The following is a 14,641-nucleotide window of genomic DNA, read 5'->3' on the forward strand; positions in this document are numbered from 1 at the left end:
ATTCTCAATAAAATCACTCTCAAATCTATACCCACAATTCGGCTGATCGAGAACCATTACTTGGCCGATGTCTTGTTCTATTTCTCTAAAGATAGAGGACAGGCCATCATTGACAATATAACTCATCTATTCAACACTTCGTATGAGAGTTTTGTTGAAAAGCATCCAGACTTCAATGGCAAGATTATTATTTTAGGGTATTCCCTTGGTGGTATCATTACTTGGGATATTCTTTCACATCAACGGGAGGAAGAAGCAGAAACTTTTACTGCGGAAGAGCGGGCCAATTATGATAAACTCGACATTAAGTATCCAAGACTGAAATTCAAGCCTCATTATTTCTTCAGCTTGGGTTCACCGATAAGCGCTGTACTTACATTTAGAGGACAAGATCCAAAATTTTACCATCCTAATTTTGATACCCTTCAATTTGAGAATATTTTCCATCCATTTGACCCACTAGTAAGGAACCAAATTATAAGCAATACTCACAGAACTTGCGATTCACTCTTACTTATTGATCTTTCAACCAGGGATACCGATTTGAGCCACTGTTCAATGATTATTTTATTGATAAACCAGCCGTATTAGTAGAAAGATCTGTACCTATTGGACCTTCCTTTTCTTTTCCCTCCATGTGGTCTTCATTTCCACTAAGCTCGGCAGGTTTTTTCTCCTTCTTTTCTTGGAAACAACAGTCGGAGGACAAAGCAGCTAAAACGTTATACAATGCTACATCAGATGTAGTTGAAGGGATGGAACAACAACTGGATGAGACTAATAATTCATATAAGGAAGTCAACAATTCGACAAGTGGTGAGGAGGAGTTAAGTCGGCAATCTTCAGCAGGATTTATGACCTCTTTACTGCAATATTTTACTAAAGGAGGCGGAGTCCGGTCGAAGAAGAATGCTCACAAAACAACCAATGACATGTCCGTTTCTTCACCAATTCCTACCGTATACACGAGAGAACGAGAACGATCACTTCATAGTAAAAACAGTCCTTCTGATACCGTTGAAGACACTGACAATATCCCATGGGATTCCCTTTCACGCGAACAAGCAAGGCAGCAATTACTGGCCCTTCGCGATGATTTAGATAGAACGTTAAAATCAATATCTGAACCTTCTCCTGCTACCTCTACAATAGCTTCTTCAACTTCCACATCGTCTAATGTGAGTAGACGTCCTTCTTTAAATATGAGGTCCAAATCTTCAATAGCGGCGACCAGATTATATCCCTCTTCGTTAGATCCGAAATCTGAAGGATCCATGCTATTATCAGACAGATTTTCTGATGGGAATACAAGTGATAACAATAATAACCTCACGATGGAAGATGATAACGACGGTTCTTTGGAACGAACAAATGACGGTAGTAATCTCTTCAGGGATGGAATCAGTGACAGTATTAAGCGGCTGCCATTAAAAAAAACTTTCACGACTGGATTTAATGATCATCCTTTAAAGCGTCAGCAACAGCTTGTGGAGATTATAGGCACGGATGGCATGAAACTTCATTTACATTATGATAGGGAACTTGTCGAAAAAGATGCAATTAAGAAGAAAAGTACAATACCACCGGCGGCTACAGACAAAGCGAAACCGGATCGAGAAAGAGGTGCTCTTACTGTTATTCATGCCTATGATCAACAACACGAATTACGGGAGAAGGGTAAAACCACACATGGGGAGGTTGCTGTTGGAACCAATAGTAATCAAGATAAAGATGACAAGGATTCGAAGTCTCTCTATGATGGGAAGTCAAACGCAGCCGATGACATGACCAAGAATAGAAATGGCAGTCATACAGACGAACATAGTGGTACTGGCAATATTTGGAACGATTTAGAAATAGAAATGAACAAGCCAGGTCCTGCCATCACTAACCCGGGTGAGTCCAAAGCAGATGTTGCTCAAGATGCTACTTTACCTAAAAGCAACCCTGATACGAAAGCTAAAAAAGAACAAAAAGAAACGGATACAGATGAAGACGACATATATACGGCTTCCTTTTTACCAGGAGGCTGCCGTATAGATTACGTTCTGCAGCCGGAGAGCGTTATGTCTATGATAGCCAATGAGTACTTGATTGGATTGCGGGCACATTTTTCGTATTGGACGAATAAGGATTTTATCTGGCATATGTTGCGTCGAATTGATGAGCAGCTACATGAAATAGCAATCGAGGTAGAGGCAGAGAAAAAAATTAGCAAGAAAGAGAAGCAACGGCGGACGAAGCAAAAAGCGAACACAGCTGCGTCTGATACTGCTACCGCATCTGCTTCTTCTAGCTCACCAGCAATGACTCTTGTAGCAACAGATGAGGCTGAAGATGCAAATGGATTTAGCGGTAATAATGATAGTAGCGACGTTAAGAGAACAACAGCTGTAATAAATAGCAGCCCATCAATTAAATCTATCAATAATAACAGCAATAAAAGTATACCTAAGTCAGCAAGCAACAATATCAATTCGAAAAAGAAAGGAACTGATTCGCCATCTCTTATCATAAATATGGATGATACTCATCTACAAAAGAGAATCAAATAAAATGTGTTTTCATCTGAGCTTTAATTGTACTGTCCTTGTACGGATGTTTATAAAAGTGGGGAAGGGGGTTGATGCCTGTGTCAATGCAAGATAAAATGCTTTATTAAATAATTGATCATTATACAAACATAATGTAATTACTGCTTTTTCAAATCAAAGTCGAGGCCGGCTTTTTGTCTAAGTTCTATGATACGTAAAAAGAATATTAATATAAACCGAATCACAAGCGGCCAAAACAATTTACTACATTAAACACTTACTTCCGACGACAGCAGACAAATCAAGATCGCCTTGCTCTGCTTGCACTTGGTTTAAGTGGTCCAAAAACACTTCGGTAATGGGGACAGACGCCTTCACATCCTTTGCCATCTCCATAATATGGTTAACATCTTTCTTGGCAGCAGACATGGAGAATGCAACTTGATCACGATATGTGTTATTTAACATACGGCCAGCATAGACACCCAACAGCGTATTAGGAAATACACAATCCAACAATTCTTTGACATGTTGTTGACCTACACCGGCTGCTTCACCCAATGTCATACCTTCTGCAATCAATTCCACCAAACCAGTAATGTAATAGTTACCGCACAACTTAAGTCGTAACGACTCAGCGACATCATCCATTCCCAACTCAATCGCTTTCTTACCAATAACGGGGATTAGAAGAGACTTAACCTTCTCACGTGTTTCAGGATTTCCACCAGCCATTAAAACAGTTAAATCGCCGGAAGCGGCTTTCACAGGTGGGCCCATGACGGGACAAGCAATATAAGTGACATCTTTCTCTTTTAATTGCTTGGCCAAATCTTGGGCAATAGCGGGAGCAATAGTAGAAGATTCAACAAGAATAGCACCAGATTTCAAATGGGGCTTAAGAGCTTTGACAGTTTCTTGGACAGCAGCATCATTGAGTAAACAGGAGAAGATGATATCGGCCTTCTTAGCAATTTCTTCAAGTGATGAAGCAGCTTTGCTTATCTGAGGATTTTCTTTCTGGAAATCTTCAGCGCGTGCTTGTGTACGATTGTATACTAAAAGAGGTGGATAATTCAATGAAGTGATTTTTCGAGCTATGTGGCCGGCCATACTTTTGCCCATGGCACCTAACCCAATATAAGCACATTGAACAGCAGTAGAAGACATATTTGTTAAACTTTTCGCAAAGAAAAGATAAGCAATTGACTCTGACTGCATAAATATACCGTGGCGGAAAATAAATATCCCACAATTGCAAGACAAAACTGACGACTTGCTGACTAAATGCTGATAAATAGCCTTTTGTGTTCTGTTTGACATTGCTGATAAAGGCTTGAGGTAAAAGGCAGAGTTTCATACAGCATATGACAAATTCATTAGAGCTATTAGGACTCATGATTATGTAATTTGTTCTTATTTATTTAACCTCGCTGACAAAGGTAGGTTACAAAAAAGATATTCTTGAGAATTTAAGCCTACCACTCAGAATGTTTTAACAATCTTATAATGGGATGTTTTGTGCATATTTAACGATGTATTGTGCAATAAGCAGAATAAATAAGCTAGCTCTTAGAGTGGGTATTATGAAGACTAAATAGGTTAGCATAGTACAGATGGAAAATTGACAGGGTAAAGGGGATGTGTCAACGTTTTGTCATAGCATAGAAAAGTAGTAAAATACGTAGAAAGGGAATCATATTGTTTGTGCAAGGCATATTTACAAAGCCCCAACTCTGGAGTTGCTTCGCCTCGATATTAGTTTTTTGAAACCTTCTAAAACCTTGCCAATTGTTGTTGTAGATGATGTACTCAAGCTGCATTCTAAGCTTGACTTGATGCCAGGTTGTTGAACTTGCCCCACATTATTAGGCGCCTGTTTGTTTCGGGAAATTGGTGAGATGTCTGGAGTTTTCTGTTGGCGTTTGAAAATAGAAAAGATACTTCTTTTATTCTCCTGCGGTTTGGAGGAAAGAAGTACATTTTCAGTATGAGTGTCATTCCCTGATGGCGTCTTCAGAGTAGAGCTAACTTTTTGTGACATGATCACTACTCGTTCTTTCAGTGTTTTGATACCATTTTTGAACCTATTTTCATTATCAGAAGCTATTTTTGGTGTTGCATCAGGCCCGTTGTGTACATGCGAAGTTTCCAATGGCGGTTCTGGTTTTTTTTGGTTAAAAATTGTCGATATACAGTTATTGATTGACTTTCTGAACGATTTGTTTGTTTTAGTTGTTGTTCTTTGTATAGCTGTTATGTCTGAATTTTCAATTTGCATAGTAGGTTGATACATTGATTCGAATTGGTTCATAGTATTCATAGTGTTTGAGGCAGTCAATTGAAACCCCTTTTTAGATGTTGAAGTAATTTGCTGTTGCTGGGCAAAACGCTCCCTCTTCTTCGAAAACATGTCTTTTAATGATTGGACGGTACCTTTTTTGATTTCTAATTTCTGAACAGAAATCGTCGTGGAATTCTTATTGCTAGAAATACTGAAAGAATAATTTGGAAGTTGGAATAAAGAGCGCAATGAACGAACTGTGCCTTGTTGAATGGAACCCAATAAAGACGACCGTTGGCTGTATGTTGAACTGGCTGCAGAAGGGTCTAAAACCGTTTGTTTACTATTTCGCACTTTATGTTTAGTAGAGTTATTATAGCTATAGCTGTCAAACATTCTTGTTGAGCCTACTGTAGATGCTAATAGTGACGTTTTATGGGTTTCATTTGATTGCAAAGAGGATGCTCTATGCATTAAATTCTTTGTGGACGGTGATAGTCTTGCAACATCGCGCGGATCGGCTTCCGCAATGGGCAAAAATTGGTCGTCATTGTGAAACGGAAAGGTGAGAGGTCTCGGACAAGCGTAAACCAAATCAGGTTGCCGCGGCTTTGTTCTTTTCTTCTTGGTATTTATCGTTGAAGCGGTAGTATTCGTAGTCGAGGATGAGCTAGTATGGAGGGATATAGATGCAGCATTTTTTGTTTCTTTAGTTGATCTATTAACTGAAATTTCATTGTTGTCATCAACTGTCTCTATCACATGATTTGTAATTGAAGGGTTTACATTTTTTTCTCCGTTTGTTCGAACTATGGAAGGAACTGATGAAGTCGTTGAGGCATAACCGCTGTCAGTGCCAGAATTGTTAGATTCTATAGAGCTTCTTTTTTTCGTTTGCAAGACTGCTTTCGAACTTTTTAATTTTGTACGTATCAAATACTGTTCATGTCGTAAGCCAGAGGAATGAAACATTGCTTAGAGTCTGTAAATACAGGCTTGTTTCTTATGGCTCAAAGTAATAACAACTGACGACGAATATTGAAGATTCACAGATTGCAACTTTGTCCTTAAACTTCGCAAAAAGCAGATGAAGTTCGAAGTTGTTTACGTTGTAAAGGAGAAGAGAGATGTTGCAAAAATTTTGGTTAAAAGTTAAAAACAAAAAAAAAAAAGTTCAAGTTAATGTAGATTGCTGACCGAGTCCTCCTCTATGGTTGCAGCAAGTCAGTAATGGAAGTTTGTGTTCACCTAATTTCTATTTCTAATTGTTTAAAGGTAATACAAAGGTAATTGCAGAGTAGACGGCATAGCATCCCAACAGAAACTATGCATTATCAATATTTAATGTCAAAAGCAGCAATAGTGAGCAGTTAACTATTCAACCCCATATCGTAAATGTAGATGGCCAATATTTGTTCAACATTCAATATCATACTGTGAAAGAATCGTTAGAACCTGCCCTCATAGGTGCTTCAAATCATATGAGATTGCCTACAACAATTATCCTTCAAACTACTTTTACCTACTGTTAACATACTGAAAGGATAAAATAAATTAAAAATGCTTATACGTATCTTAGCATCGCAACATAGCATTCAAGAATATGTACCCGCAAAGCTTTTCATTATTTATTATGTACCGCTTGAACTTAATAAGACTGAAATGGTTGATTAAAAATGCAAGGCTCAGAGGCAATACATTTATTTTGATTCGCAATCGGCATCTATTCATAAAACATCATTTTACTTAATTGAAAGAAACGTTAATATACAGTTTAACTTTACTTTTCTAAGTTTCATGGTTTTCTAATTCAAAATCCCCTCGACCTTTTGCCTTTGAAATGCATCACAATATGAGTAACTAATTCGGCGTAAATCTGCTCTACGATGCGGTCTGTTATATTTGGAGACTGTCAACAATACAAGTGAGTAAAGCCAAATATCATTATTGACAGTTTATCGCTGTACCGCGTAGAGATAAATTCTGGAACTTGGTATTAATTTACATACGCTGAATTTCTCGCAATCACGAACAAACTCCTATTGAGAATCAATGTCGAAAAAAAAAAGACCGCATCAAAAAATACAATTTGAAAAGCTCTTCAGTTCTAAGAGCCCCATAGGGTTTCTATCCATGCTACAATCAAACAATTGCATGTTTATATGGATTAGCATATGGTTTTGTATATAGGAAAGCAATATAGCAGTGTTTTGGTTAAGAAATGAAGTCATGGAAGCATTTTTACATCATTCTATCTATGTTTACGTGCGCACATACAGGAAGAAAAAAATAGAAAGTATTTTTGATAAACACATCGTTAAAACTGCTTATTCGATATGTTTCTGGTTCCTGTCAAAATATGCAACTCCGAATTTAAATCAAATCAAATTATGCAGAGATTCCCTCCTTTAACATACTTCGTCCAGATGCATAATCTACTGTAAGTGGCATCAATGACGATTTCAATTAGAATTGTCAGCATCGATCACTACATGGCTACACCAGGGCCACTTGATCGCGCCTATTCTCCATTTACAGATCAGAAATTGGCAAATGTTCCTGTGCTGCGTATTTTCGGATCTACTAAAGCAGGTCAAAAAGCATGCGTGCACATTCATCAAGTAATGTTGCCATTTGAAATTCACTGGTTTCGATCATCCAACTATTCTAACTTTTAAATAATCATTGTTGACTTTTCGTAATACTTTTGCTCAATAAAGGTGTATCCTTACTTTTATGTACCTTTTTCTATTCCAGCAGAGTGTACTACCGAAGAAGAAATTCAAAAGCATATTTTTCAATTCGGCGCCAGTTTAAACGAAGCAATGAATGTAGCAAGGCCGAAAGCAGAGAAAGATCAACATGTGGCAGCAGTTGTACTTATCAGAGGGGTGCCATTCTATGGGTACCATATAGGTTATCAAACGTTTTTGAAAATATATATAACAAATCCGAACGAAAAGCTGCAAATGCTTGATGTATTACAATCAGGAGCATTGGAAAACACGCATTTTCAACCGCATGAAGCCCATTTAAACTTTGAGTTACAATTTCTTATTGATCACAACTTATATGGTATGGATTGGTTACATATAGAGGAGCAAGGGTTGGATTCAGTATCCTCTTCTTTTGGTATCAAGTTTCGTTTGCCTTTATCAGATGAGCCGAAATCAAGCTATGCCAGTATTTCACAATCGTCAAGCAGTGGTGCTTCTCGTATATCGCCTCCTTCAATCAACAGTGACGGGTCAGTTCAGCTTGAAAGCTCTATCTATACTTCTAAAACTGTACCTTTGCAGCTTCAGTCAGATCTTGTTCCTCAAGAAAGCTATTGCGAACTAGAGATAGACATAACCGGTATGGCCATCTTGAATCGGCATGATTTGCAAGAGAGAAATATTCATACAAGCCTTAAAAAGGAGAAAGAAATTCAGCAAATATTTTTAGCTAAAATGAATGACGAAAGGAAAGAAAGGCTAGTGAAGTCACTACAAGTTATATGGGATGATGAAGTTGCTAGGCGAAGAGCAAAAGGTGTTACAACACCTATTCCTCCGATTACTCAGATCGAGGATAGAGCACCACATCATCCATGGTCTGTAGAAAAAGATCTTCGTCGGTTAATGGAGAAGATGATGACACACGCGCCCTTTGATGAAGTGAGCGAATCACAACAGCCTTCACCGCTTATACCTCGTCTTTTAACTCTTTTTCAATCTGTCGAAGCCCTATACCCAGATGCATACTTCGAATATCGGAAGCAACAAGAAAAACAGGAGCAACCCATAGCTCCTGATGAGATACATAATAGAAACTCACCACAAGACAATACCATTGATAAGATTCTGGGTCCAATTGGCGGTAATGGTGAACTTCAGTTGCCGTCATCATCCATGCCATCACCTGTCAATAATAATGAAGCAATTGATTTCATTAGAAGAAATACATCAGAGCAGCATCGTACACCACTACTTAACCAATTTGGCATATCTGCCACGCCATCACGTTACCGTGCTTGGGACGTTCATTCTCAAGTTGACAAGTCTGTTCTCCAATCATTCCTTGCAGATAAAATACTGTCCAATAGTAATACCAGCATAGAAGAAGAGGAGAAGGAAGAAGGAATAGATGATCAAGAAGAGGATCTTTATGCAACGGATGCAAGTGATAATTTTTATGATATGGGTGATAGCGACGAATTTGCTCGACTAGTAGTTGAGGCCGAAAAAAAGCAGCAAATTGTCAGCGAGCCAACAACTAGTCTTCAAACTGAGCAAGAAATAGTTTATCATTATCGACCAAGGAAGCTAGATCTCATTGAGGAAGCCAAAAAAATGGATACTTTAAGATCACCATTAACTCGAAAGGGTATCAATGAACTATTTGACGACGCGGATGAGGAAGAAAATGATGACGAGGAAGAAAAACAAATCGACATTAGTGATATTCCCCCAGATCCAAGGTATCTCCATTTGCATTATCGATAGCTCAGTTTAGCATATTATTTCTGTTGGTCTTATTGTCGTTTTTACTGTAGGTCGCATGTTACAAAGAAACGGGGGCAGCAAAGCAGGCGAATTGACCAAATGGATGGAGCTAGCGATAAGAGAGAAGAAAGAAGATCGAAAAGGGTGAAAACTCCAGCGGAAAGGTGGGAAGAAGAGGCAAAGTTTTTGAAACGTATGCGAACGAAAAAAACCGCTGCTCAGCGTGCACTTAAAGCGAAAAATTTTAAGCATGCTGCCTCAGCACCACCAGAAGATCGACCTTATCCGAAGTTCAGCATATCAAATGACATGTCAGGGAAGCGCCGGGTTAAAAGTACTAATGATATTCATCCGGAGGGGTTTCAGAAGGTTACAGTAGTTATTCCTCTTCATATGAGAAGGAAGAGAGGAGCTGCAAAAAAAGAAGTATCTAACAGTAGTTACTCTGCGTCGCAGCCAGTGAAACCAGCATTATTTGCAAGCAAAGAAGGTCATAATCCTTCTATGACGCAGCCAGCTGGTCATATCGATGAGCAGGAGACTACTAGTTTTCTTCAGCCGAACGACACACTTGAAGGTTCGGCTACAGTAAATACAGCTTACAATAATACGCCGATATCAAAAGTACATTCATACGACACCGATAAAGTCAAGGTCATGAATATCAGTTCGAGTGATACTGAACATAGTCAACAAATCGATATCAATTTTTTAAACTCTTCGACCATTAACAGGCAACAAAGTCCATCCTTTCAAAGTAAAAGGAATTTTATCAGCAGCATTGATGCTTTATGGTCGTCTTCTGATGAAGAACAACTGCTGCAAACATCGGGTATATCAACACAAAAACCTTCACTCAACTCACCGACTCAACCATTAGTTCCAGAAAAGGTAAATTTTATACACTCTGTAGGAATTATACAAAATGGTGAAGAGACTTCTTTGTCTGTAGCAGAATTAAGGAAGGAAAATGCAGCGGACGATCCTGTAATAAGCTTCTCCATGACGTCTTCTGGAAATGATACTGTGAGGTATAAATCTACGTTGGATACCTCTTCATTTCCATCTGTGCAAAATAGGGATGTTTACCAGCAAACATTCTCCTCTTCCTCATCGGACATACGCGACAAAAATCGACAGAAGCAACATTATTCTGCGCTATCTTCAGCAACTTCACCTCCACATAATGAGTCGAATAAAATAGAAGACCACGATATACAAGAAGACAGTCAATATCATAAACAATCTGGCAGAGAAGAAAAAATAAGAGATGTAAGCAGCGGAAACTCTTCACTGCAGCATATGGGAAATAGCAGATCGCCTCAAGAATATATATATAACCATGTTCCCCCTACTTTGGACGAAAAAGATGTACCAAGAAAACGTGTCATTTACCAAGAACCATTCTATAGTAGAGCATCTGATGTACCCCGATTTGCGCCTGTTTTTGCCGGTAAAGAATTCAAATTGACCACGAATGGTATTCAATCCTTAAAAGAGTTCGAATCAACTTATGGAGAGGATACCAAGAAACCGACTTTGAGAGATAAAACACGAATCAAAATTTGGCAACCTAGTCGAGATCCTCCAAGATTAAAAGAAGTTCAACAATGGATGGAAACAAATTTGAAAGCTGGAAAGCTCGCTAAACATACATATTCGGGAACACAGGTAAATTAAGTTGTAAAAGTGTGTTGCTCTACAAAATATTTAACCTTATAGGTTCGTATTTAGCTACAACAACCCACAGCTCAGAATACGTACAACTTTAAGTTCAGTGCAAGTAAACCACAAGCCAAAGTTAAACGAATACGAGACTATATAGATTATTTGAGCTTGGAAATACACGGTAATATAGAGAAAATAGAAATTAAAGTTACCTTACATACTCATATTTACATTATTATGATTTAAGTCAATACAAGAGAGAAACTGCTTCCTGATCCGCAGCATGATCCAGTTCAATTGATTTTCTGGTGCTTACAAACTGAAGATCGTCATATACCATGGAACGGTTATCAAGAAGGATACCTTGTTGGTTTAATAGCAATGAAAGACTTTGATATTGCAAGGGTTGGTATTGATAATGATCGTATGTGCCTAACAGATTTAAGGTTTTCTCTTTTTTTTTTTTTTTTTTTTTTTTTCTGTGCATCGAGGATTATCTATTCAAATCTTGCATTTTAGGTTTAAAAATTGACTATGCTGATACCGAAGAAGAGCTCTTCAGTATTTTGATTCATAAAATACGATCATATGACCCTGATATGTTGGTTGGCTATGAAGTAGCAAATGCATCGTGGGGATATTTGGTTGACCGCGGCGCTGAGCTTGGTAAGGAAAACTTCAAAACATCAATAAACAACATAATTCCAATCGGTGTAAAATCTCGATATAGGATTCCATTTGTTGGACGAGCTATCTCGTGTGAAGATGTCTTCAGACTCAATCAAACGAGACACATGGGGCTATCAGAAAGCATCTGTCTATCGAGTTGTTGGGAGGCATATGCTTAATGTGTGGCGGCTTATGCGGAGTGAGCTTACATTGACCAGTTACAGTTTCGAAAATGTAGCATATCATTTATTACATGATAGGTAATGTTTAACAAGTACTAACCCATTCTCGCGCTATATGACCACATGGATATTCACAACTGTTGTCGTAGGATTCCGCATTATTCTTACGAGACTTTGACTGCTTGGTACAAAAAAGGTATTCCTGTGCTCAAATATCGCCTCATCAAATACTTTATGAAACGTGTACAGCTCAATCTAGACATGTTGGATGCCTCACAAGTTGTTCAACGTACCTGTGAATCGGCCAGGGTGTATGGTATCGATTTTTATGCTGTCCTAACAAGAGGCTCCCAATATGATGTTGAGTCTGTTCTCTTCCGGATTGCCAAACCTGAAAACTTTGTTCTTATTACACCTAGTAGGAAACAGGTGGCTGAGCAGCGATCACTGGAAATATTACCTTTGGTTATGGAGCCAGTTTCTCAATTTTATAGCAGCCCCATGGTAGTATTGGATTTTCAAAGTCTATATCCGTCTATAATGATTGCGTATAATTTCTGGTAAAGTAATTGGGCTGCTAATGCTATGCACTTCTACTTTATTGATCCAATCATGCTATGACTGAACCGAAACGTTTAGCTACTCTACATGCTTAGGAAGAATAAGAATTTCAGAACAGGATTCTCGGTTTGGTGTTCTTCCTTGCTTTGAACTACCTGATGGTTTGTTAGATACTTTAAAAGAGTATATAAACGGTACTAAATAGCACTTTGAGATAAAATGTGCGTAAATATATTTCTATGGAAGTGTTTGACGTAGAATATTTCTACCTTGACAACTATTAGTGACACCAAATGGAATCATGTTTGTGAAGCCAGAGATACGTAAAAGTACGCTAGCAAAAATGTTGGAAGATTTATTAGATACCCGAGTTATGGTGAAGCGTGCAATGAAGGATTACAAAGAGGACTCTGTATGTACATAATGAATGCAGGTTTGAATATTTGGGCTCTTTCAAACTCACTCTTGTACTTTCTGGAACCATCCTGTCTTTGCTTTAGGGACTTCTACGTTTGTTAGATGCTAAACAGCTTACTTTAAAGTTGTTGGCCAATGTAACTTATGGTTATACTTCCGCTTCATTTTCGGGCAGAATGCCTTCTGTTGAAATTGCTGATAGTATTGTTGCCACCGGTCGAGAAACTCTTGAAAGGGTAAATTCTGCATAATATATGTGTCTTTATGAAAATGGAAGAGAAATTATTGCTATGCAGACCGACATTTAATGTACCTTGTAAGGTTAGGCTATTCGCTTGATTAATGAAACTGAAGAGTGGGGGGCTCGTGTAGTGTATGGCGATACCGACAGTCTATTCATTTACTTTCCTGGCAAAACAAAAGAAGAAGCATTTACGCTAGGCAGCGTCATAGCAAACACTGTGACAAAATTAAATCCTGCACCTATCAAACTAAAGTTAGAAAAAGTCTATCACCCTGCTGTTTTACTGGCAAAGAAGAGATATGTGGGCTATAAATACGAGAGCCCTGGAGATGAACCAAAATTTGAAGCGAAGGGCATTGAAACAGTAAGACGAGACGGTACCGCCGCGACACAGAAAATAATGGAATCATGTTTGAAGTAAGCCTACGAACATGTCACGAAAGAAAATGAGAGACAAGGGACTGACTTTTTAAATGCATATGGATTGTGCATTACTTTTAATACAGAATTTTATTCCGCTCTCAGGATATGTCCCAGCTCAAGGATTTCTTATACAAAGAATGGACAAAGATACTATCAAATCGGGTTATTCTCCAAGACTTTATTATCGCTAAAGAAGTTCGCATAGGCAGTTACCGAGGTGAGGGACCCAATGGAGCAGCTATAGCACAAGCACAAATGAAAGTCGATGCTAGAGCTGAACCTCAGTATGGTGAACGCGTCCCTTATGTTGTTGTTTATCGCGGCCCAAATGCGAGACTTAAAGATAAAGTGGTGCGGCCTGAACAGCTGCTCAATGATACTCGTGGTTCGCTAAGACTCGATGCTGAATATTATATTCGGAAACAAATTATACCTCCATTGAGTAGAATCTTCAACTTGGTGGGCGTGGACATTTTATCTTGGTACGAGGCCATGCCGAGGCATGTGAAAGTTGATGCAATGAACCTGGCAGCACAACAGCAATTCAATGCCACATCAAGCCAAAAAAAAAACGCTTTATCTCGGATTGATCAATATTATGCTAGTTCTCATTGCATTATATGCAGAAAGCTTTCAGATCAAGGTAAGAGATGGGCAACAACAGCCTTAAAAGATTGCTGCATGGAGACTCCTAACTTTTTACTTCTTCCTCAACATATTAGCTATCTGTATACAATGCAAACAGAATTCGGTCAGAACGACATTGACCATAGTTACCAGACAGAAATTGATACGGGAAAGGCTTAGGAATGTCATGCAGACTTGTCAAAACTGCTCAAAACTATCAGCTTTAGATGCCATGACAGTTGTGCCCTTAACACAGGTCGCAAAAGCAGCGTCTACGACCAATCCAATAGCTTCATCCTCTTTAAAAGCGCCTATAGCCGATATACCTTGTGATTCATTGGATTGCCCCATCTTTTATGAACGGTTAAAAGCGAAACAGGATACGAAATTGGCTAATCATTATGACCTCCTTCTAGATGAATTTTAATGTAGTCTCTGCTCCTTTTTTCTCTCACTTTCTAAACTCTCTTTAGCACGAATCTAACTCACTGAGATGCATTTTTTCTTAAAATAGAGTAATAAACTTTAGAGATAGACTTTTTAAG

General features: G+C 38.4%; 4 protein-coding genes across 4 annotated transcripts; 2 read left to right on the forward strand and 2 right to left on the reverse strand.

The window, feature by feature from the left end:
* Window positions 1-3: 3 nt before the first annotated feature.
* On the forward strand, window positions 4-2,555 carry BDF20DRAFT_823012 (DDHD domain-containing protein; the record flags this gene model as incomplete). The annotated part of the gene is made up of 4 exons (XM_053077761.1): window positions 4-148; window positions 197-462; window positions 534-602; window positions 1,674-2,555. Coding segments are annotated over 4 exons (1,362 nt in total), but the record flags the coding sequence as incomplete, so codon positions are not given.
* Window positions 2,556-2,585: 30 nt separating this feature from the next.
* Window positions 2,586-3,796, reverse strand: BDF20DRAFT_878650 (uncharacterized protein). Its single transcript, XM_053081510.1, has 2 exons — window positions 2,816-3,796; window positions 2,586-2,739 (listed from the first exon to the last, which is right to left on the reverse strand). Exons 1-2 carry the CDS (start codon window positions 3,753-3,755, stop codon window positions 2,693-2,695), a joined length of 987 nt encoding a protein of 328 aa, XP_052934918.1. The 5' UTR covers window positions 3,756-3,796; the 3' UTR covers window positions 2,586-2,692.
* A 13-nt stretch (window positions 3,797-3,809) lies between these two features.
* On the reverse strand, window positions 3,810-5,990 carry BDF20DRAFT_878652 (uncharacterized protein). Its single transcript, XM_053081511.1, has one exon. It carries the CDS (start codon window positions 5,788-5,790, stop codon window positions 4,255-4,257), a length of 1,536 nt encoding a protein of 511 aa, XP_052934919.1. The 5' UTR covers window positions 5,791-5,990; the 3' UTR covers window positions 3,810-4,254.
* A 1,320-nt stretch (window positions 5,991-7,310) lies between these two features.
* Window positions 7,311-14,523, forward strand: BDF20DRAFT_914372 (uncharacterized protein; the record flags this gene model as incomplete). Its single annotated transcript, XM_053084176.1, has 14 exons — window positions 7,311-7,439; window positions 7,539-9,280; window positions 9,356-10,976; window positions 11,040-11,154; window positions 11,221-11,397; window positions 11,493-11,639; window positions 11,704-11,902; window positions 11,974-12,384; window positions 12,464-12,579; window positions 12,670-12,797; window positions 12,886-13,038; window positions 13,129-13,463; window positions 13,553-14,112; window positions 14,192-14,523. 14 exons carry the CDS (start codon window positions 7,311-7,313, stop codon window positions 14,521-14,523), a joined length of 6,165 nt encoding a protein of 2,054 aa, XP_052934920.1.
* Window positions 14,524-14,641: the final 118 nt, after the last annotated feature.

Source organism: Mycotypha africana, assembly GCF_025528875.1.
Source record: "Mycotypha africana strain NRRL 2978 chromosome Unknown BDF20scaffold_7, whole genome shotgun sequence".
Lineage (NCBI taxonomy): Eukaryota > Fungi > Mucoromycota > Mucoromycetes > Mucorales > Mycotyphaceae > Mycotypha > Mycotypha africana.